Consider the following 23,607-nt stretch of genomic DNA (forward strand, 5'->3'; position numbering starts at 1 on the left):
GGTCCGTTTTTAATCTTGGATCCGAAATAGAGATTTGACTTTGTACATCAGACTTTGGCCTGAAACCTTCCCCCTTTTTAGGTCGAGCATTCGAGACCTCTTGTATATACTTTAGTATATACTTATATGTGTATGTACTTTGTAGGCTCTGGAGATCAGCCCTAGGACTGGTCTGCTTCCGCTTAGGGACTTTTTTTCTGTTCAACTGCCTCTATTTAACTGTTTTAATAGAAAACGACCAGGAGAGGTTAGTAAAATACCAGCATTGCTTTCTGCTTAGGGACTTTAATTTTTTTTAAATTATTGTGGCAACTGCCTCTATTTACCTTTCTTGATAGAAATCGACCAGCAGAGGTCAGTAAAATAACAGAATCCCTTTAGCATTCTCTAGATTCCAGTCCATAGAAAATGTTTTCCATGAGCACCACAGACAATAATATTATTTTTCAAATCTTGTATTTTCAGTGATACGACCGCCGAAGTCCCTGATTTTAAATTAAAAACAGAGCTTTGGACTATGCCATTTCTCGCTGGAATGCAATATTTCTCTCCATGTGTTCCCATACCTGGCGTGTCACGCAGTTTGGTGCTTACTTACCTTCCATATTAAAGAACAGTAGATGTTTCAGCACCCAGGTTAATGTGCTGCATAGCTAAATACATATATGGTCCCAAAGGCGAGACCAATTGCATTGCAAATACTTGGTAGTACTCTGTAGGTTACTCATCAACTGTTACCCGACTACAGGGTGTACTTACGGCACCCACCTCTAAGGTAAACTGGCATTGTTTTCCTTGTGCAAGTAAGCCTCATCCAGAACCGTTATATAATCGCATCTATGGGCGATTGGGTGACCCTTTTCTTCGTCTCCGACTTTCTGTTTAGGAGCCAACCATGCCCACATTTTGTTAAAATACAGCCATATTCTTTGCGCGTTACTTCATGGTAATTACCACAGATGAATTCTTTTTTCACTGTAGTATTGTTCCTTTATCAACTTCATCTAATTGTAGATGTGTTTTTAGGTGCTCCTTCCGCCCCCCTGCCCCCGCACTCCTGATGTAGACTCCATAATAAACCTTTCTGATTACAGGGGTCAAAACATTGACAGCATATCTATATCAAGCATGGTCAACAGAGAAATGTTTATTTTGTATATTGTTTCGTCTAGTTGAAGACCGGATTGGTGCTCAATTATTTGGATGTATTCGAACCACATTGCCTTTCCATTCCTACGCACAATCACTCCACTCTCCCTGAGCACTTACTACCTTCCCTTTTTCTCTGAGCACTAATGCATACCAATGTTGATTAAGTTTATATTCCTATGTTTTGATTGATTCTTTCTGTGATGCAATATTAAATCACACTAAATCATCCGTTTGTGCTTTGACATTTTAAATGATTTATTGGGTTTTGAATACAGTTCTATGAACATACTACTATAAGCTGATCGCTTGTCCTTTAGGTATGACCCTTGTAGGTCAGAGTGTAATAGTGGTGTACTATTTGATGTCTGTTGAAAGCCCAACTATGGTCTATTCGTGCGTTCAATGCGTGTGATAAGGAGTATGACTGAAGTACTGAATGAGATGATGTGGCGAGTAACAGGTTTGGGAAATATGCGCATCCAAAAAATATATTCTTTAAACGATAGCTATTGTATATGCATGCCTTATGTTAAGAACAAGCTGCTGGAGGGGAGTTGTCAGTCCTGTAGGAGAAGCAAAGTAGACAGTTTAGGCAAGTGCAGTGCAGCATTTCAGTTTTGGAATAATCACAACCGGACAAGAAAAGTAACCTTAATGAATAAAGCATGATGTGTAGCTCGCTATTATGTTGTTTCGGTGAAAAAGAGGTATTCTGGGTGCGAACCTGAGCCATCTCATAACATGCAATGAGAGGCAAAGGAGGTCAAATTGTGCTGCACAATGAACAAGTTACTTACCATCAGTAACGCCTTATCTGGTAGAGGCAGGATGTAGCAGCAGATTCCTCATTTTAGAATCCTACCCAGGCACCAGCCTGCATCCGGAAATGGTTTTAGAAATACCTCTATGCATCGGTAGAGGGCGCTGAGCGACTCCATAGCGATGTTGTGTCCCCAACGTTCTGACATCAGTTTCTTTTGGGACTATTTTCGCACCAACAACGCGGAAGCACTTAGAATAACAGTCTCTGGAACAGTGTGCTAAAAAGGGAAAAATCTTGAATCAACAAGCACAGATTGAAAGAACTGTAGTAGTATGCAAAGAGGGGATCTTGGAGAGAACCGGGCCCTCAGTTTGCAGAGCGGGGAATATGGATGGGTCGATAAGGAATCTGCGGCTACATCCTGTCTCTACCAGATAAAGCGTTACCGAAGGTAAGTAGCTTGTGCATCTGATAGAGACCTCTAGTCGCAGATTCCTTATCTTAGTATCAAATACCCTAGCAATAACATCCTTGGAAGAGGGGCTGCAAACTGACCTCACCAAAGATCCCCAAATAGGAGAAGAGGGTCCAAAGATAGAAAGGGACCAGATCTTTCAAAAATGATAGGTGAAGCAAGATGCTCACCGAAAGGACTAATCTCCAAGAAGGACAATGGGAAGACCGTAGGGAGCAGAAAGCTATAAGACCATGAGTAACACGGTACAGCACCATTAATAAGGAGACAGCCTCAAAGGATGATGCAACCTAAGATCGAGGACTGCAAAGGGACCAAGGACACTAATCCTTAGAGTCCAGGCTCAAAACCAATGGAAGGAGCATTCAAAGCGTGCTCAGTCAAACAACTCATACAACGAATAAGAGCACCTACCAATCGGCGACTAAACCATTCTGAGAAACAGAGTAAAAAAAAAAATCTCCAATGATGGAGAAAGAGAGCAATGAATGCGGAAGAACATTGCTAGGAAAACAGCAAGAACAGTAAGGAAACGTCTGGTACATTACCACACCACACCACAGCGCAGTGTACATAATCTTGTCACCTTGCGCCGTTCATGCTGTTCACCTTATCACTTGCGTCGTCACTCTTCACTTGTATATATCACCTTGTCACCAAGTGCCTTTGGGTTGTCACATGAATTTTCTTGTACAGTGCTGCCTTCAACAGTATTTCCATGTGTAAATAGTACGACAAATTGGTGAATTACAATCCATGCACTAACCACTTGAGCCTCCTTGTTTCCTTCCAATGTAATGCTCTGTGCATACATACCTAAACTGCCTTTTGATTGTTACCTGTTGGGACATTGTTTTTTTCTATATACTTTATACCCAGTCCCGGCGTGGTCTATGGGTCTTAATCCTGTTCTATATCACTAGGTTGTATTTTACCCAGCATTTATTACCATGCAGACCTGGAACAGCCTGCTCTTTAAGACCAGGTCCCTATGGATTAAACTAGCAGAAAAGGCTTTTAATCCAGTCATGGAGCCCTCAAATCCAGGCATATTGCCCAGTCTCTAAAAAAACACTAGGTCTCACACTGTGCATTACAGGAGCAAATCGAGGGTCAGTGAACAGGGCTACACTACAGTCATCAACTCTCCACCCACTAGAATTTACCCAAACAAAACTAATCAATAGCATTCTTGATAAAAAAGCGACACTCCTAACAACAGCCCCTACTAGATTAACCTCACAGTTAATCCAGAATATTAACGGAAGTAAAAAGAGAATTGTATAAAAGTTCTAAGTCCACAGATAATCAAGTGGTAAACACATAATTTACACAGTCCACACACCAAACCTTTTTCCATGCCCATAAGACATTAGTACCGTCTTATTAGTCAAAGATGGTGTGCCCCAAGTTCCTCTCCCTGTGCCACTGAGGACCAAAGATTGATTTCTTATGGCAGTTTGCAACCATGAGCAATCGCTCCTTTCTCTTCCAAGCAGTACTGCCCTACCCAAGTTAACAAGTTTAACAGCTCCTTGTTCACTCAAACTTCCAGCGTTCACCAAAAAAAGACTGCTGAACCCCCAGGAAAACAGAGGCTCACTCAATTCTACAAAAAAAACAGGGAACTAATAGCACTACTAATTTCCGGTTTTACCAATGAGATTCTCCAACAACTAGCCATCAAGAAGGCTCATTCACCCAGATATCGACCTCCTGGTAGTTCAAAATCACGCAGCAATTTTAACTAATCCTTCATCTCCCAGGAACGAATACATGCCAGGTCTGCGGTCTAAATGCGCCTGAGCAGACCATACCCACCATTTACAAGACATGAACTTGCAGCCTGGTGACAAAACATCCGTTTTTAGCCAGAGATAATATAATTTATTTTCCAGTTTCTTTATATATACTTAGATCTTTGAAGCGGCCCTATGGTGACATAAGAGCACAACAGGTGATCCCCAAAACTTAAGTACAGGAAAGACCATTTAAGTCAAAAAATATAGGTGTGTAGTGTTATGCGGATTTAATGGCACACTTAATTTTCAAGCACATTTGCTGCAATCAATCGTTAAAGCAAGGCAACTAGCCAAACCTTAAAATGTATTAGCAGTTTAATAAAATATATGACAGCTTTTTAGCATATGAACACGAATAATGATGAGAAGACAACTACTTCAATGGAATCACTTTTGAATTTAATGTTATGTTACCACATTTTACGTTACTTTTTTGCTGCTATACCGGCCTCCCAAAGCGGTATACGAACCAACTGTGTAATTTACATTAGGGATATCGTAATAGGAAAAACTTGGAATAAGTAGAGGGTATGTGTGGCCCATAAGTAAAGGGTATGTGATAAAATACTGCAGCCAAAATAACAAATGGTTTATAACATACTTGAAACAAAGTCACATTTGAATAGGCGTTTCAATGAAGATATTCCGATGTAGGACATTAAACTACAAATGCAACATCCCAAGCCACTGTATACGCTAATGTGCTGTGTTTGTCCAACAACACAAACACACCATGTCGTTTTTCGGTTCTGTGTGTCCCAACCCGCCTACCTAATAAAGATGTCTGTTTCGAGTCTCCCCTCAACCTCTTCAAGAAGCCCCCTTCATAGGCATTCACCTTCAACAAGTGCACTCATCTGCTAGGTCTTCCACCTTGCCTACCGAGGGAAGGTGGTTGGGTTTGCTGCAGGTCTTCAACTCTCTGTTTCATGTACAAGAACCCTGTAGACATCTTCCCCTTTGATTGGCGAAGGACCCTTGTCACACAATCACAATATTTGCCTTTCTATAGTTAGTGTGGCACATAAACAGAGAAGCACAGTGTTTAAGTAATAGGCGGGACCACTGAATCATTAGGCCATAGCAAAAAATGTGGGCTGCAAAAAAGAAAATAGGAGTGGTTTTAGATGGGTTCACTAACCAGTGACCAGGGTAATGTGTCAGTTTGTAGTACATAATGTTAGGCTAGTCAAAAGAAAAAAGTAAAAGTAAAATGAATATAGTCTGATTTAACATTTACCGCTTTCATGCAGGACAGATTCAGCAATGCCAATGTACAGGAACATTTTTAAGATTTCAGTCACTGTTAATTAGCTTTAAATATCAAATTGTGTACAATACTTTTTTTTTTTAACCTTAAACGTAACGTTGTTTTACTTTTCAATTAAATGCTCTATATAAAGTAGCTCACACAGTGTATACCTCACACTCAACTGCGTCCAGGTGTTAGAATATCTTGTACATCTCGCAACAAAAGTTAGCTGAACACAAGCCTGCAGTTGATTAATAAGTCAAAACTGGAAAAACAATCTTCAAAGCAGCCACTGTTCAGAATCTGGGAGGTAATGGGAACTTTAAGACTACATATCTTCATACCAAGACTGAAAGATACAGACATACATTTTCTTCAAAGGAAGATTTTATTCTATAACGAATAAGTGGCAACAAATGATTCTCAATGGAGAGAGTTTTAGGGGCTTTCAAGTGTGAAGAACCCCATGTTCAAAGCCAATACTAGAGGTGCCTCACAATCCAAAGTGAAAAGACTTGAGAGGTGTTTGCATCACAATTTAAATGTGTCAGCAGATATAGCTGTGCTCATTCGCGTTTCTTAGCAACTAGTAAATATACAACTGGGGTCGAAGTGTGGTTTTGGAACAGAATCGCTGTCTTTCCAAGTGCTTTCACAGGAGAAAATGGCAAGTTAAAAAGGAGACGAACTAAATTAACAGAGCAAGTGAACATAAGAATCCTAGTTCCCCAAACTGCAGTTTAAGGAATGTATTTTGGTGAAACAAACAGACAAGTAGGTACTGATCAGTGACGGAAAACAGTAGTTGTACCAACTGCTATTCATTTACAGTTGAAGACACTTCTGTACTTATTCTAACTCAAACTAGTAAAAGGCAGATCAAATATTTAATATGTAATTCAAAAATGGCATTTTACCAGGTCAGCATACAAGACGAGTATAGAGTTTATCAAAGTATTTCATGGATCTGGGCCTGTGCAAATATTGCAAAAATAGTACTTAACGTCTCTGCTAATTAAAAAAAAATCTGTTTATATTTTAGAAGTGATACAATTTAGTAGACCACAAAATACAAAGAGCTGCAAAACGTATAGCACTCCAACAATAACGTATATAAGTTATTAAATAATAACAATCTGATTTAAAAGAATATAAATGAAGCTTTTAAGTAGGTCTTGTCTACATGCATATTATTCCTTAATAAAGAAAAAAAATGTAAAAAGGCCATTGGTAGTTGCTCTATTATCATCTGTAGAAAACGCCAATTCTCTGGTCACAGAATCCACTAGTTTAGCACATAAGGTCTCCGCTGTGTTATGTGATTATTTTAAAATATTTGAACTCATTTCACTCCACTGGTTAAAGAATATGCGACTTGGAGTATGGCAGTCTTCAAGGGGGGACAATGAGCCGCAGTTTATAGAGTTATCCGGAAGAGCAGCAGCCGCCACTGCTCTGCACCTGCGCGTCGTCGTCGATGATCTGTACCCCTCGCCGAGAAGTCCCCGACTGACTGGAACCGTTGCCTTTAGCTCGTTCATCTGCCTGGGCTGTTTCAATCATTCCTAAAAAGAAAAATTCAAGTAGCACATTTTAGACCGCAGCTTTTCAATATAAAGGTCACTACGGGAACAAGACATTTGGCTAATATACTAAAACTGCTGGAATTTGTAGGCGCATGAATTACTTAGGTCTTTAAGAGTTTGTTCGGAGTTTATCTTGATAGTCACATAGCCGAGGATAACGGTTCTCCCCAACGTCCAAAAATATCACTGTAGGATGGGAGATGAGGCTTTAATGCTCTTTCCTGAGCCAGATCACACGGTTGTTAGAAAGGTAATCAAAAAGGTAACATGCCTCGTAGTCAGAGTGTATTTAAGTCAATCAAATCTCTAACATACAGTCACATTATACATACAGTTTCTATCAATGAGAAGTGGTTCAACATTCAAAAAACATCCTTAAAGTAAGGCAGGGAAGTTTTGGCAACCCTCGAATGACAATATTGAGGAATTAGTAAAAGAGTTGAGATCTGAAAGTTGCTCTTCTAAACCAGAATATTAGGGACCACATGTCTGCATGGAGTAAGCTCTCACTAAACATGCTAGGCTGGGTGGCCCTATTTAAAATGATAGCTCTCCCCCAATTACAAAACATTCTACAAACCTACTCTTACAGGGCTCCCCGCTATTGTTCTCGGCAACCCAACCTACGCTGATTAGCAACATATGTGCAGGAAGGCTTCCAAGAATGGCTCACAGGAGTGCATAAAATTGGCCTTTAGGGTGGACTGGGCTTCGTGGACATAGAGCTGTACCACTGGGTTTTCTAACTGATCCCTATCAACGATTGGATGTTTAACAGCCATACCCTTGGATTGCTGACAATCAGTGAGGAGATCGATGGGTTTGGATGAAAACCGACAAGGGACATACCACTATGGCACAGCAAATGGCTTCCAGAGGTTTCACAACAAAGTTAGTTCCGTGCTTAGAACAGAATTGAGATAGCCAGGATAACATGTCTTGGCTTCAGACAATCATAATACTTCGTCTACTTGCAACTAAGGCACACACTGGAGGTTTCCAAAGATAGGCTTAACTTCCTCTTGAACTTCAACCCCTTAAGAGTCTAAGCTCACTTTGGAAAATATTACAGATAAGGGAGTTTCACTACTATACAGAGCCTTGATAATAAATGTACCAGATCCCTAGGTGGTCCTCAGGGAGAAATGGAAGCATGATATGGGAGAACTATTGGAGGAGGAATGGGATGCAGCGAAAATGGCAGCCAGACTACTGGTAATTCCCCCACCTGACTATCCCTTATTAATTTTAAGTATTGCCATAGGGTCTACTTTATGCCCAATAAATGACTGAAAATGAGATGTGGCAGGGGTCCCTCCTGTTTGCGATGTAAACCAGAAAGCAGGACCCAATCCAATATGATATGGGAATGCCCATCTTACAGAGATAGTGGTCCAATGATTTTGAACATGAGAGGCAATGGTTGTCTCCCCAATCGACAGAGTCCAAAAATAGTGTTGCTGTGTGTGTTCCCAGGATTGGACAGCCACACAGGGTTATAGGTTACTAGTGGGTATTGGATGTACAGTAGCCAAAAGAGATCTAGCATGGCACTGGCGCTCCAAAGATGCTCTCCCTGTTTTGGAATGGGAGAGGGGTATGGAGTACTGCTCATTCGCAGAATGTATAAGTCAACGGGTTGACACAAAGAGCACACAGCCATCTGGGGGACATGGTGTGAACATTTTGATACTGTTAGGCTTTAACTAAGCCCAGACCCGACATAATGTGATTCTGTTTGGGAGGCTGAGCCTAAATAATGGAACTCAAAACCTTGCAGTAATCACAACTTGGAATCACTGATTTACCATTAGTCACGATATCACACTCACACTGTAGTTGTGCACATTTGATATGAATGGGGTGTGTGACTGTTTGATCCATATTCAATCAGCAAATGTAGGTTGATGAATACATAAATGAAATGGATATTAAAAAAAATAATCCTCAAAGTAATCGAGCTTCTCTCCATTTTAAAGGGCCTGGTGCGACGAATTGTCATAAGATGGGAGAGAGTATAAGAATTGTCCATGCTCCAACGTTTCATTTGAATTGGAAGAACAGTTCTATTTTTTAACAAGTATTCGTATTGTAATACACAATGGACAGCTTTCAGTCGTTCAAGCTGACCGTGCTGCTGTTGATATAAGGATAAAGATGTATGTTGTGGGAGTACAGTTAATGAAATAGGTTTTTGGGTTTTCCGAAAAGCGAGCAGAGGCAGCTGTTAAAAAGAGATGATCCGCACAGTTTCCACTGCAAGCCACCTGGTGCTGTCCAGTATTATTTGCTGCTGAAAGCTGACTAAACCAGAGGTGAACAGGAAAGGGTCCTATAATGAGACACCTAAAGAGAGTATTGTGATCAATCATATCAACTGCAGTGCTTGAGTTCAACTAGTACAAGGAGGAAAGCACATCCCCCAACAGTTGTTTGACGGGAAAAGGGCCACATATTAACAAGCACTAGCAAAGCTAAAAGGTCTAGCTTACCCAAAGGTGAATATAGAGACCAACAACACTGAAAAAATATATATGCATGTATGGAGAAAATACACACAGCGAGCAGATAGTCACATATGCACAAAGAGAACAAAATGACAGAGAAGCATACACGCTAAGCGTGGGCGGAAAATCCGTTCCGCTCGCGGATTTTGCGGATTTTCGGGAAATCCGCAATCCGCGAGATTTGCGGATTTCCCGCAAAATCCGCAAATTCGCACGCAGCGGATTTTTTTGGCGGCGCGCGGCGTTGGTGATACAATTTTTGCGGCGCGCGGCGTTTATCATCGTTTGCCGAGTTGTTTTTTTCGATAGTTTGCGAGTGCTGCGCCATTTTGGATCTTGCTGTGTGATCCCGCGGGAATTGGCGAGCGCGATTACGTCATCGCGGCTTGCCAGCGATAGTTTGTCAACGCGAGTACGGCGAGATCACGTCTCGCGGTACTTCGCAATTGCGAGATTTGAGATGCGGCGAGCGAAAATATAAATTTGCAATTCTGCACAAGAAATCCACCAGCAAGCAGCATAAACCTTCTAGAAATGATGATTTTTATGTGAATAACTCCTTAGTTTGACATTTGCCTGCACTTTTTTAGCGAGGAGTCCATTTTGGGGAGGGGGGCAGGGGGGTGGGAGGAAGGAAGTGCCCCATAGTCTTCAACTTCCTGTTCCTGTTCAGCAGGCTCCTCCCAGTGCTTTGTCCATCTCCTGGTCACTTTTCATTCGGATGTGGACCTGGAAGGATTACTTTTTGTGGATGCTGCTGGATCTTTGGATTTGAGGCCTTTTTGACTTTCTTTGGATCACTGTTGGATTAGAAATTTTACAAGTAAGTTTGTTTGGGGCATTACAGTTGCTGCAACTAAAATTTTGGGATTTTCGATTTTTGGGCTGTTTTGGGGCCTTTTCCCCAGGGGTACTCAGTGGTGGGTGGACTGTGGTTGTCTTGAACTTAAACATCATGGAGGCCATAGATGAATTGGGATTGTGCTGATTTTTCTGTGTTTTTCGATTTTTTTTTTTTGTAAAATTTTGTGTTTTTCGATTTTTGACCTGTTGTTGGGGCCTTGACCAGGGGTAGTGAGTGGTGCATGGGCCTAGTCTTTCTGTGGGCTGTCTTGAATTTAAACATCATGGAGGCCATGGATGGAATGGGATTGTGCTGATTTTGCAGTGTTTTTCGATTTTTGGGCCTGTACTTGTGGCCTTTTCACCAGGGGTATTTGAGTCTAGCATGGGCCTAGTCTTTCTGTGGGCTGTCTTGAATTTAAACATCATGGAGGCCATGGATGGAATAGGATTGTGCTGATTTTGCAGTGTTTTTCGATTTTTGGGCCTGTACTTGTGGCCTTTTCACCAGGGGTATTTGAGTCTAGCATGGGCCTAGTCTTTCTGTGGGTTGTCTTGAATTTAAACATCATGGAGGCCATGGATTGAATGGGATTGTGCTGATTTTGCAGTGTTTTTCGATTTTTGGGGGTGTTCATGGGGAGGGACATGCCATGTGGCTGGTGGCCATTTTGAGTGCAGCTACAGGCACTGGCCATGTGCTGGCAGGCAAGTGGCCATTTTGAATGCAGGCTTTGTTGTTAGGCCTCCAACCATTTTGCCTACTTTTCAACCTTTATTTATGCCCAGGGGTAGTGAGTCTTGCATGGGCCTAGTATTTCTGTGGGTTGTCTTGAATTTAAACATCATGGAGGCCATGGATTGAATGGGATTGTGCTGATTTTGCAGTGTTTTTCGATTTTTGGGCCTGTACTTGTGGCCTTTTCACCAGGGGTATTTGAGTCTAGCATGGGCCTAGTCTTTCTGTGGGCTGTCTTGAATTTAAACATCATGGAGGCCATGGATGGAATAGGATTGTGCTGATTTTGCAGTGTTTTTCGATTTTTGGGCCTGTACTTGTGGCCTTTTCACCAGGGGTATTTGAGTCTAGCATGGGCCTAGTCTTTCTGTGGGCTGTCTTGAATTTAAACATCATGGAGGCCATGGATGGAATGGGATTGTGCTGATTTTGCAGTGTTTTTCGATTTTTGGGGGTGTTCATGGGGAGGGACATGCCATGTGGCTGGTGGCCATTTTGAGTGCAGCTACAGGCACTGGCCATGTGCTGGCAGGCAAGTGGCCATTTTGAATGCAGGCTTTGTTGTTAGGCCTCCAACCATTTTGCCTACTTTTCAACCTTTATTTATGCCCAGGGGTAGTGAGTCTTGCATGGGCCTAGTATTTCTGTGGGTTGTCTTGAATTTAAACATCATGGAGGCCATGGATTGAATGGGATTGTGCTGATTTTGCAGTGTTTTTCGATTTTTGGGCCTGTACTTGTGGCCTTTTCACCAGGGGTATTTCAGTCTAGCATGGGCCTAGTCTTTCTGTGGGCTGTCTTGAATTTAAACATCATGGAGGCCATGGATGGAATAGGATTGTGCTGATTTTGCAGTGTTTTTCGATTTTTGGGCCTGTACTTGTGGCCTTTTCACCAGGGGTATTTGAGTCTAGCATGGGCCTAGTCTTTCTGTGGGCTGTCTTGAATTTAAACATCATGGAGGCCATGGATGGAATAGGATTGTGCTGATTTTGCAGTGTTTTTCGATTTTTGGGCCTGTACTTGTGGCCTTTTCACCAGGGGTATTTGAGTCTAGCATGGGCCTAGTCTTTCTGTGGGCTGTCTTGAATTTAAACATCATGGAGGCCATGGATGGAATGGGATTGTGCTGATTTTGCAGTGTTTTTCGATTTTTGGGGGTGTTCATGGGGAGGGACATGCCATGTGGCTGGTGGCCATTTTGAGTGCAGCTACAGGCACTGGCCATGTGCTGGCAGGCAAGTGGCCATTTTGAATGCAGGCTTTGTTGTTAGGCCTCCAACCATTTTGCCTACTTTTCAACCTTTATTTATGCCCAGGGGTAGTGAGTCTTGCATGGGCCTAGTATTTCTGTGGGTTGTCTTGAATTTAAACATCATGGAGGCCATGGATTGAATGGGATTGTGCTGATTTTGCAGTGTTTTTCGATTTTTGGGCCTGTACTTGTGGCCTTTTCACCAGGGGTATTTCAGTCTAGCATGGGCCTAGTCTTTCTGTGGGCTGTCTTGAATTTAAACATCATGGAGGCCATGGATGGAATAGGATTGTGCTGATTTTGCAGTGTTTTTCGATTTTTGGGCCTGTACTTGTGGCCTTTTCACCAGGGGTATTTGAGTCTAGCATGGGCCTAGTCTTTCTGTGGGCTGTCTTGAATTTAAACATCATGGAGGCCATGGATGGAATAGGATTGTGCTGATTTTGCAGTGTTTTTCGATTTTTGGGCCTGTACTTGTGGCCTTTTCACCAGGGGTATTTGAGTCTAGCATGGGCCTAGTCTTTCTGTGGGCTGTCTTGAATTTAAACATCATGGAGGCCATGGATGGAATGGGATTGTGCTGATTTTGCAGTGTTTTTCGATTTTTGGGGGTGTTCATGGGGAGGGACATGCCATGTGGCTGGTGGCCATTTTGAGTGCAGCTACAGGCACTGGCCATGTGCTGGCAGGCAAGTGGCCATTTTGAATGCAGGCTTTGTTGTTAGGCCTCCAACCATTTTGCCTACTTTTCAACCTTTATTTATGCCCAGGGGTAGTGAGTCTTGCATGGGCCTAGTATTTCTGTGGGTTGTCTTGAATTTAAACATCATGGAGGCCATGGATTGAATGGGATTGTGCTGATTTTGCAGTGTTTTTCGATTTTTGGGCCTGTACTTGTGGCCTTTTCACCAGGGGTATTTCAGTCTAGCATGGGCCTAGTCTTTCTGTGGGCTGTCTTGAATTTAAACATCATGGAGGCCATGGATGGAATAGGATTGTGCTGATTTTGCAGTGTTTTTCGATTTTTGGGCCTGTACTTGTGGCCTTTTCACCAGGGGTATTTGAGTCTAGCATGGGCCTAGTCTTTCTGTGGGCTGTCTTGAATTTAAACATCATGGAGGCCATGGATGGAATAGGATTGTGCTGATTTTGCAGTGTTTTTCGATTTTTGGGCCTGTACTTGTGGCCTTTTCACCAGGGGTATTTGAGTCTAGCATGGGCCTAGTCTTTCTGTGGGCTGTCTTGAATTTAAACATCATGGAGGCCATGGATGGAATAGGATTGTGCTGATTTTGCAGTGTTTTTCGATTTTTGGGCCTGTACTTGTGGCCTTTTCACCAGGGGTATTTGAGTCTAGCATGGGCCTAGTCTTTCTGTGGGCTGTCTTGAATTTAAACATCATGGAGGCCATGGATGGAATAGGATTGTGCTGATTTTGCAGTGTTTTTCGATTTTTGGGCCTGTACTTGTGGCCTTTTCACCAGGGGTATTTGAGTCTAGCATGGGCCTAGTCTTTCTGTGGGCTGTCTTGAATTTAAACATCATGGAGGCCATGGATGGAATGGGATTGTGCTGATTTTGCAGTGTTTTTCGATTTTTGGGGGTGTTCATGGGGAGGGACATGCCATGTGGCTGGTGGCCATTTTGAGTGCAGCTACAGGCACTGGCCATGTGCTGGCAGGCAAGTGGCCATTTTGAATGCAGGCTTTGTTGTTAGGCCTCCAACCATTTTGCCTACTTTTCAACCTTTATTTATGCCCAGGGGTAGTGAGTCTTGCATGGGCCTAGTCTTTCTGTGGGTTGTCTTGAATTTAAACATTATGGAGGGCATGGATGGATTGGGATTGTGCTGATTTTGCAGTGTTTTTCGATTTTTTTGTGCTCTATAACTGAACTGATGTTCCTCTGTCTTCCATTTTTTTTAGGTGCACAAGACTCAAGAGAACCACCAGTGCCAGGAAGAAGTCCTGCAGCGGTGTGTGTGTGCAGCATAACGTCACGCGACGTCACGTCTGGCCTCAGACAACTCTACAATTCGTGCAACTGCGGCCTGCTGTCTGACCTGCTCTGAAGAAGATGGCCCCGCCCCCAAAGAAAGTTCTCCGTAGCTCCTCTAGCAAGAAAGTTGCTAGTAAGGAGCAGAAGAAGCAAGTTACCAAGGAGGCTGGTGTGCCACCCGCCACTTTTTTTGGGAGCAAAAAAAAAAGTACGCCTGCAGCAGCAGGATCTGCTGGGGACCAACCTGAGAGCAGCACCCCTGCTCCATTGGGTTCAGTGCCTCCACCACCACGCCAACTTAAGTCAAAGCCCTTGAGTGCTTCAGAGGCAGTCAGTGTACTTCTCCAATCACCATCGACCAGTGATGTTGGCTCATCGCAAGAAAGTAGCAGCAATGTCCCTGAATCAACACAGGTTGTTGTAACTCATCTGACAAGTGTTGAACAACCACAGCCGCAACAACAACACCATGTGCAAGTACACGCCCAAGTACATGTGGAAGGAGAGGCAGCAAAAGGAGATGCGCAAGCAAAGGTGCATGGACGTTCACAAGTGCCCACAATAGTTGTTCCTCCCGAAGTAGGGGCACATTTGGAAATCGACAATGAAGCTGAGGTATCATTGGAAGCCACTCCTCCTGATGATCATTCATTGTCTTCCACATCCCTAGCAAGGAAAAGATCAAGGGGGGTGTCTACATCTTCTTCAAGCCCACCTCGTTCTGGTGCAAGTGATCTGTCTTGGGAACCACAACTGCGGTCTGACAGTGAGGCAGAGGCACACCATGATCTGACACCGTTACCTAAGCGTAAAAGGAAGGTCGTCCAAAAACTCAAACCTATGGAGTGTGATGAGGCTCAACAAGAAGTGACAGATACTGCTGGTGATGAAGCCTCTCACGATGACGACGAGCCAGTCATCACAAAGGTCACTGCAGCCCCACCGGGCATGCAGCAAAGAGACATTTTGACCCTATCCCGAGAAGCTGCTGAGCGTGATGATGATGTCGGCGAGGAGGCAATGGAAATGGAATCATTAGATTTGGAGTTAAGTAGTACACCAAAACCTACCACTTCCATATTTCTTCGCAAGAAGGTACCCACCTCGTCCTCGACCTCAATTCGTGGTGGTGAAAGTGCAAAACGTACTGAAGTTCGGCAATCCACATCCTCCACTTCATCTGTCATTAGCAGCAGGACCACCACCACCAGTATCGCCGCCTCCTCCGGCCCCCGAAGACATTTCAAGTCTCCAGTTTGGGACTTCTTTAGTGTTTGCCCAAAAAAGGAAAACGTAGCCATTTGTAGCCTTTGTAAGCTTCGATTTAGTCGTGGTAAGCTTGGTTCTAACTATGGTACCGGAGGCCAGAGAGGTCATCTTGAGAGAAGGCACGCTGTCGAATGGTTTCCGCACCTAGAGGCGGTCAAGAAAGCCGGAATTGCACGTAATGAAAACGTTGATTTGTCATCTGCTGATGACGAGGAGGTAGAAGAAGACGATTCAAACACTTCACTTACACCCAGTTCCCATGTCAGCAGCACACCCCATGGGAGCCACACTAAGAGTGTGGGAGAGAGTGAGACATCAATGCGGAAAAGTTCATCAGCGAGCGTAACTGGGTCGAAGAGATCATCATCATCCCGTAAATCATTGGTCCAGGGCAACATTAAAAAGATGTTGTTTACAGAAGCGCAATATGAACGCAACCACCCAATGACCCGTCTGTATAACACTAAGCTGGCTAAAATGCTAGCTCTGGACCTTCTCCCTTTTTCTTTTGTAGAAGGGGTTGGTTTTCTAGAATTAGTGACAGCGCTCTGCCCTAAATGGAAGGTTCCTAGCCGGTTCTATTTTGCCCGAGTTGCGGTTCCAGCACTACATGAAGATGTTCTGAAGGTGATTGGGGCAGCTTTGCAGAAGAGTGCTGTTCACACTATACATCTGACAACAGACATGTGGACCAGTGGCGCAGGCGCTGATTACATGTGCATCACTGCACACTGGGTCTCTTTTTCAGGGGCTAAAGCAAAGCTAAACTCAGGTGTTGACACTAACATTGTTTTTAACCCCTTCCGTGCTTCGAACGTCCAACGGTCGTCGCGCGCGCTACCTCGCTGGTGCTGCTCACGACCGTTGGACGTCCGAATCCCGTTAGCGCGATCGAACGTCCGCACTGGGGCGGAATGTTCAACGCGCTAAAGGGGTTAAAGGTGCTCGGAAACATGCAACACTAGCCATGTTTGGTTTGGAGAAACGTCACACAGCAGAAAACATTTTGGATGTCTTTAACACAAAGGTCCTTAACTGTCTGTCCCCACTAAAACGCAAGGTTGGTTATGTTTCCACGGACAATGGCTCCAATATAGTTAAGGCCATGAGGGACGGTTACTATTTCAGAGTGCCGTGTTTGGCGCACTGTATTATCCTGGTTGTCCAAAAATTCTTGGGTAATAAACGCAGTGCAGCGTACAGTGTATTGGAGAACTGCCGAAAAATTTGCAAGCATTTCAGGCATTCTTTTAAGGCCCGCAAGCAGCTGAGGAGCATGCTATATCAATGTCAAATGCCAGTGAAAGCACTCATCCAGGAGGTGGTAACACGTTGGAACTCAACCTTCTACATGCTTTAGCGTCTGTATGAGCAGTATACGCAACTCGATCAATATTTCTTGAAAGAGGGTATAGAGGAGCTGAGGATGGGTGGGCCGCAATGGAACATAGTTGAAAGCCTAACACGCATGCTTCGTCCTTTTGAGGTCTTCACACGTGCAGTCAGCAAGGAGGACTCTAATTTGGGAAAAGCTATCCCATTGTTGTACATGCTGGAGGACCAACTGAAGGAGGTGTGTTCTGTGTTTCGAAAAGATGACAAAAAGAAAGACTCTTTGCTTCTGGCTGAGAAATTATTAGAGCTCCTACAAGGTGATGAACGTCTTAAAAAGATCCACTCAGAACAGCATTACATTTGTGCTACTATTCTGGATCCACGCTACAAAAAGGCGCTGGCAGGCAGAGCATTCTTTCCTTTTGCTGATGAAGATGTTACAAAGTACAAACGTTGGCTAGCCTTGTCAGCCAAGAAGTTTGAAACAGAACGGCTGGAAATTGAAGGAAATGGCAGTACATCAGCAGGCCATCCCCAGTCAAAACAATCCACTTCTGCACCTGTGGCTGTGGCACAAGTGACCTCTCAGCCGTTAAAGACACCCGCAACCGGATCATCTGCACGAAAGACAACAGAAACATTGGAGGCTGAAGAGGATTGGCTAGCTCTGCGTGGGTTTGGTTCTCAAAAGGTCAGAGGCACAGCAAGAGCTACGCAAAGTGGAGGAACCTTGGAGGAGGACCTTGAGTCGATGGTGAAGGACTATCTGAATGACTCCACAGAGGTCTATGTTAATTCTGACCCATTGGCGTATTGGCATGGGAAAAAAGAATTGTGGCCACAGCTCACCAACCTGGCTTTAAACTACTTGTCTTGCCCACTCGCAAGTGTGTCTTCTGAACGGGTTTTCAGTGCGGCTGGTGGGATTGTAACTCCCAAACGGAGCCGCCTCTCGCCCAAAAATGTGGAGAGGTTAACAATGATCAAGATGAATCAGCACCTCATACCACCAGATATAAGAGTACGAGAGAGCGTGCCGGATGAAGAGGAGGTGGCCAGCACCATGGATGAGGGAATTTCTACTCTGTCAGGTGGCACTGTGACTGACCTCACCCTGGCTGAATTCGCAGAGTATGATGACGAAGCCTTATTCTTATTCCTGGACCGTGATACCGACTTCGAGCCCTGAAAATGAGACAACGAATCAATAACTTTCTTTTTCATCCTTATTCACTTTTATTCCTGTGTGTCTGTCTTTCTTTGTTGTGCACAGTTAATATAATTCAAACTTTAATCAGATAATCACAAAAACAAGCCCATCAGCAGAACTGTCTTCACTTGTTTGCTAATTTATTAGAAGGTGCCGCAGTCTGCATTCCTCAGGTTCACAAGTTCAGAAGAACATGCTCCTCTATCCTCCTCCTCCAGACTCCTATTTCCATCAAAGCAGAGGGCTGGTTTACGCCCAATGAAGAAAGACTCAGCACTTGTGGGGGTGTTGTTCTACCTCTTTGCAGGTGAGTTGACGGGTCTGGGGCCATTGCTGGGAAGCACTAAAAGTGGTTTGTGCCAAATCCGAGGCGGAAAATTTTTTGTGTTTTTGATGACTTGCTTGCCTTTGAGGTGCTCTTAGGGGGGTTCCGTCTGTTTGTGGGTGAGTTTCGTGGTCTGAGAGCATTGCTGGGACACTCTAATCTTGATTGCATTTGCTTGTCAGGAAATCCGTCGTGCCAACCCCGACTTATGGCCTAGCTACGCAGCGCGTTTGGACCGAAGGCCCAGAAATATTGCAAGTATGAGATTTTGCTTTTGGCCTGTTTGGGGGTGTTATGCTTCTTGGCGGGTGGGTTGCCGGGTCTTGGGGCATTCCTGGGAAGGTCTAATACCGGGTAGAAGTGGTTGGGACAAAATCCAGGCCGATTTTTTTTGGGGCTATTTCTGACATTTTGCTCTATGTAGCGTTTTCGGGGGCCTGTTTGGGGGGCTTCCTGGTGTTTGCGGGTGAGTTTCGTGGTCTGGGAGCACTGCTGGGACACTCTAATCTTGATTGCATTTGCTTTTCAGGAAATCCGTCGTGCCAACCCCGACTTATGGCCTAGCTACGCAGCGCGTTTGGACCGAAGGCCCAGAAATATTGCAAGTATGAGATTTTGCTTTTGGCCTGTTTGGGGGTGTTATGCTTCTTGGCGGGTGGGTTGCCGGGTCTTGGGGCATTCCTGGGAAGGTCTAATACCGGGTAGAAGTGGTTGGGACAAAATCCAGGCCGATTTTTTTTTGGGCTATTTCTGACATTTTGCTCTATGTAGCGTTTTCGGGGGCCTGTTTGGGGGGCTTCCTGGTGTTTGCGGGTGAGTTTCGTGGTCTGGGAGCACTGCTGGGACACTCTAATCTTGATTGCATTTGCTTTTCAGGAAATCCGTCGTGCCAACCCCGACTTATGGCCTAGCTACGCAGCGCGTTTGGACCGAAGGCCCAGAAATATTGCAAGTATGAGATTTTGCTTTTGGCCTGTTTGGGGGTGTTATGCTTCTTGGCGGGTGGGTTGCCGGGTCTTGGGGCATTCCTGGGAAGGTCTAATACCGGGTAGAAGTGGTTGGGACAAAATCCAGGCCGATTTTTTTTGGGGCTATTTCTGACATTTTGCTCTATGTAGCGTTTTCGGGGGCCTGTTTGGGGGGCTTCCTGGTGTTTGCGGGTGAGTTTCGTGGTCTGGGAGCACTGCTGGGACACTCTAATCTTGATTGCATTTGCTTTTCAGGAAATCCGTCGTGCCAACCCCGACTTATGGCCTAGCTACGCAGCGCGTTTGGACCGAAGGCCCAGAAATATTGCAAGTATGAGATTTTGCTTTTGGCCTGTTTGGGGGTGTTATGCTTCTTGGCGGGTGGGTTGCCGGGTCTTGGGGCATTCCTGGGAAGGTCTAATACCGGGTAGAAGTGGTTGGGACAAAATCCAGGCCGATTTTTTTTTGGGCTATTTCTGACATTTTGCTCTATGTAGCGTTTTCGGGGGCCTGTTTGGGGGGCTTCCTGGTGTTTGCGGGTGAGTTTCGTGGTCTGGGAGCACTGCTGGGACACTCTAATCTTGATTGCATTTGCTTTTCAGGAAATCCGTCGTGCCAACCCCGACTTATGGCCTAGCTACGCAGCGCGTTTGGACCGAAGGCCCAGAAATATTGCAAGTATGAGATTTTGCTTTTGGCCTGTTTGGGGGTGTTATGCTTCTTGGCGGGTGGGTTGCCGGGTCTTGGGGCATTCCTGGGAAGGTCTAATACCGGGTAGAAGTGGTTGGGACAAAATCCAGGCCGATTTTTTTTTGGGCTATTTCTGACATTTTGCTCTATGTAGCGTTTTCGGGGGCCTGTTTGGGGGGCTTCCTGGTGTTTGCGGGTGAGTTTCGTGGTCTGGGAGCACTGCTGGGACACTCTAATCTTGATTGCATTTGCTTTTCAGGAAATCCGTCGTGCCAACCCCGACTTATGGCCTAGCTACGCAGCGCGTTTGGACCGAAGGCCCAGAAATATTGCAAGTATGAGATTTTGCTTTTGGCCTGTTTGGGGGTGTTATGCTTCTTGGCGGGTGGGTTGCCGGGTCTTGGGGCATTCCTGGGAAGGTCTAATACCGGGTAGAAGTGGTTGGGACAAAATCCAGGCCGATTTTTTTTTGGGCTATTTCTGACATTTTGCTCTATGTAGCGTTTTCGGGGGCCTGTTTGGGGGGCTTCCTGGTGTTTGCGGGTGAGTTTCGTGGTGTGGGAGCACTGCTGGCTATATATACTTTACTTTGCAAGAGGTTTGAAGCAAATCCATGGTGGCTGAGGGGACTTAGGGCCTAGCTGCAGAGCGCGCGCGGAGTGATTTGGGAAATTTGTGAAAAAGTGACTAAGTCCCCATTTTTGTACTTTTGCTCTTTGGCTGTTTGGGGGTCTTCTACTCGTTTTCTCCTGGGTTGACGGCTCTGGGGCCATTGCTGGGAAGCTCTAATACCGGATAAAAGTGTTTTGGACCAAATCCCAGGCGGAATTTTTTTTGTGTTTTTGATGACTTGCTTGCCTTTGAGGTGCTCTAGGGGGGGGTTCCGTCTGTTTGCGGGTGAGTTTCGTGGTCTGGGAGCACTGCTGGGACACTCTAATCTTGATTGCATTTGCTTTTCAGGAAATCCGTCGTGCCAACCCCGACTTATGGCCTAGCTACGCAGCGCGTTTGGACCGAAGGCCCAGAAATATTGCAAGTATGAGATTTTGCTTTTGGCCTGTTTGGGGGTGTTACGCTTCTTGGCGGGTGGGTTGCCGGGTCTTGGGGCATTCCTGGGAAGGTCTAATACCGGGTAGAAGTGGTTGGGACAAAATCCGCGCGGAAAAGCCTTTAGTTTTGGCACTTTTTGTAACTTAGGGTTCGTTAGGGTTAGCCCTAGCAGCAGGATTGCATGTGTTTCGGGGTGTTCTAGATTTTTCAAACTGAGTTCTGGGGTCTTAGAGCACTCGTGAGAATGTGTAATTTTGGTTGCAAGTCATTTGAAGAAAATCCATGGTGGGAAAGGGGGGATTTGGCATAGTTAAAGAAAGCCTTTGCCACTATTCTTAACTTAGGGTTCGTTAGGGTTAGCAGTATTTCTATTGCATGTGTTTGAGTGGGGGGGATTTCGAGTCTTGGAGCGATGCTGGCTATGGCTACTTTTGCTTGGTTGCTTGCAAGTGGTTTGAATGCAATCCACGGTGGGTAATGGGTAATTAGGGTACTTCGGCCTACTTTTACTTTCAAAGTAAGTTTTGTCACCAGTTTTCTGCTAGGCCTCGTTTTTTGAGATTTGATTGGGGGTCTTCTACATTTTTGCGACTGGCTTTAGTAAGGGTCTGGGTGGGAGCACTGCTAGGAAGATCTAATTTTGTTCTAAAACACAGTTTACAGTACACCTAGCTTGAGGGGCAAGATCCGATACATTAATTTGCCCATACTTATTTATCCTTCAAAAGGTGACTCAGAGTACGCACTTTCAAAAACATTGTACTGTCTACTAGGAAAAACAAATTGTGACTTTTTGCACTCCACAGCCTACATACCTTATATTTATTTATCAGTGGTGTTGTAATATTATATCACTTCCTGTTTTTCGTTGAATAATTACAGGCCGGGTTTCAGTCTCTGCAATGGGGAAAAAAGGATGGAGTCAGGCTTCACAGTAGCGAGCCACAATTCAGCATCAGGCAGGCAGTGGACAGGGTGTCTTCTGGTGACCAACATCGATGGACGAAGCGTCGGCTGCAATGGAGGAGTGCCGCTAATAGGAGGATTTTTTTTCTGCGGGCAACTTACTTACCACTTCCAACAGGACCACTACAACCACATAGATACAGTATCCCTTGCCTTTTTCTCTGACTGTGACTGCATTTCTTGGCTCTCTCTCTGCTTCTACATTGATCCCTTAACACATCACTTAGTCCACTCCACTATCACATCTGCACCACACATAGTCATTTGTAAGTGCTCCTACGTAATTCGCAAGTCGCAGCACGCCCCAGGCCGTAGAGGACTGGGATGGCCCCAATGATGAAGCATGTCACCAAGGGGCAACCCTGGTGAGTGAGGGGACACCTAGAAAAAAAGCAATTTCTCCTTTTCTATCTACTATACCTTCTGTCAGGTTACGCAGCCCCTAAGCGCCTACCGTACTATGAAACTACATTTCCAATGAGTAGGCGGGAGACTTGCAGACTATTTAGTGAGACTATATGAGAGTACCCTTGTATGTTAGGACAGCACTTCACTGATGCCTGTCTTGTCTTCTGTTACAGGTATCCTTTCCCTGCTGACCCTACCTTTACCCATCCCACATTTTTTATTTTAGTTTGTTATTTTTCTCCCCCGCCTAATGCCTCGAACACCCTGTGTTTACACTTCTGGGTGTTGGTGACATTTGGAGGTGGAACCATATTTGCATCGACTGGATCACGGGGAGTAAACCTGACACCTTCCAGACCAACCCCATTGAGTGTTGTTGTGAATGGATTTATAGTGACCAGCAAGGCTCTCAGGTATCTGGCTACAGAGACCTTATGTTGAATATAGTTATCAATATTTCCACCCACGCCCTGTACTGTCGCATTCTTTCTTCCACAGTTGTCGAAAGTACTAATTACTTTTAACTGACATGCATGCAGTTACAGTAGTGTATGCACTTTCAAAGATTGATGGATAGGTTTGTACCCAAAGATTTGTTTATGTTCACAATTGTTCGTCCATGCTGTGCTACTTTTTCTTGTCTCCCAAAACCTTTCCCAAAAACCCCCGTACCCATCCATTTTTCAAACCCTAACCCTCTTCCCCCGGGCTGTGTGGTTTTGATTGATGTGTGACTAAATTACAGCAATAAATCCACACACTTGCTGGGGAGGATAAGGTGATAGCAACAGGCTGGTGAAGAAATCCGAGGATATATTCTTACTCTGCTTGACAAAGACCCATGGCTAATGTCAAAGAACTTCAACCGAATTAGTTATACTTTAACATTTGTTAGGCTACAACGTGGCACTGTTCTAGTGTACTTCTGTCACCTGCTATATTCTGTATTGTACCTTTGTATTGCTCAGGAGGACAAACCAGATTTCATTTTCTTTTTTTCATAGGCAAGCAACT

General features: G+C 44.5%; 1 protein-coding gene across 1 annotated transcript in view; it reads right to left on the reverse strand.

Annotated features, from left to right (window-relative positions):
* Positions 1–4,569: 4,569 nt before the first annotated feature.
* Positions 4,570–23,607, reverse strand: part of RAB21 (RAB21, member RAS oncogene family) — a 230,428-nt gene continuing 211,390 nt past the window's right edge. The window contains exon 7 of the mRNA XM_086918093.1: positions 4,570–7,009. Within this exon, the coding sequence (XP_086774219.1) occupies positions 6,870–7,009 (140 nt within the window). The 3' untranslated portion in view covers positions 4,570–6,869. The remainder of the gene's footprint in view (positions 7,010–23,607) is intronic.

The sequence above is a fragment of the Lissotriton vulgaris genome, chromosome 1_1 (assembly GCF_964263255.1).
Source record: "Lissotriton vulgaris chromosome 1_1, aLisVul1.2, whole genome shotgun sequence".
Taxonomy (NCBI): Eukaryota; Metazoa; Chordata; class Amphibia; order Caudata; family Salamandridae; genus Lissotriton; species Lissotriton vulgaris.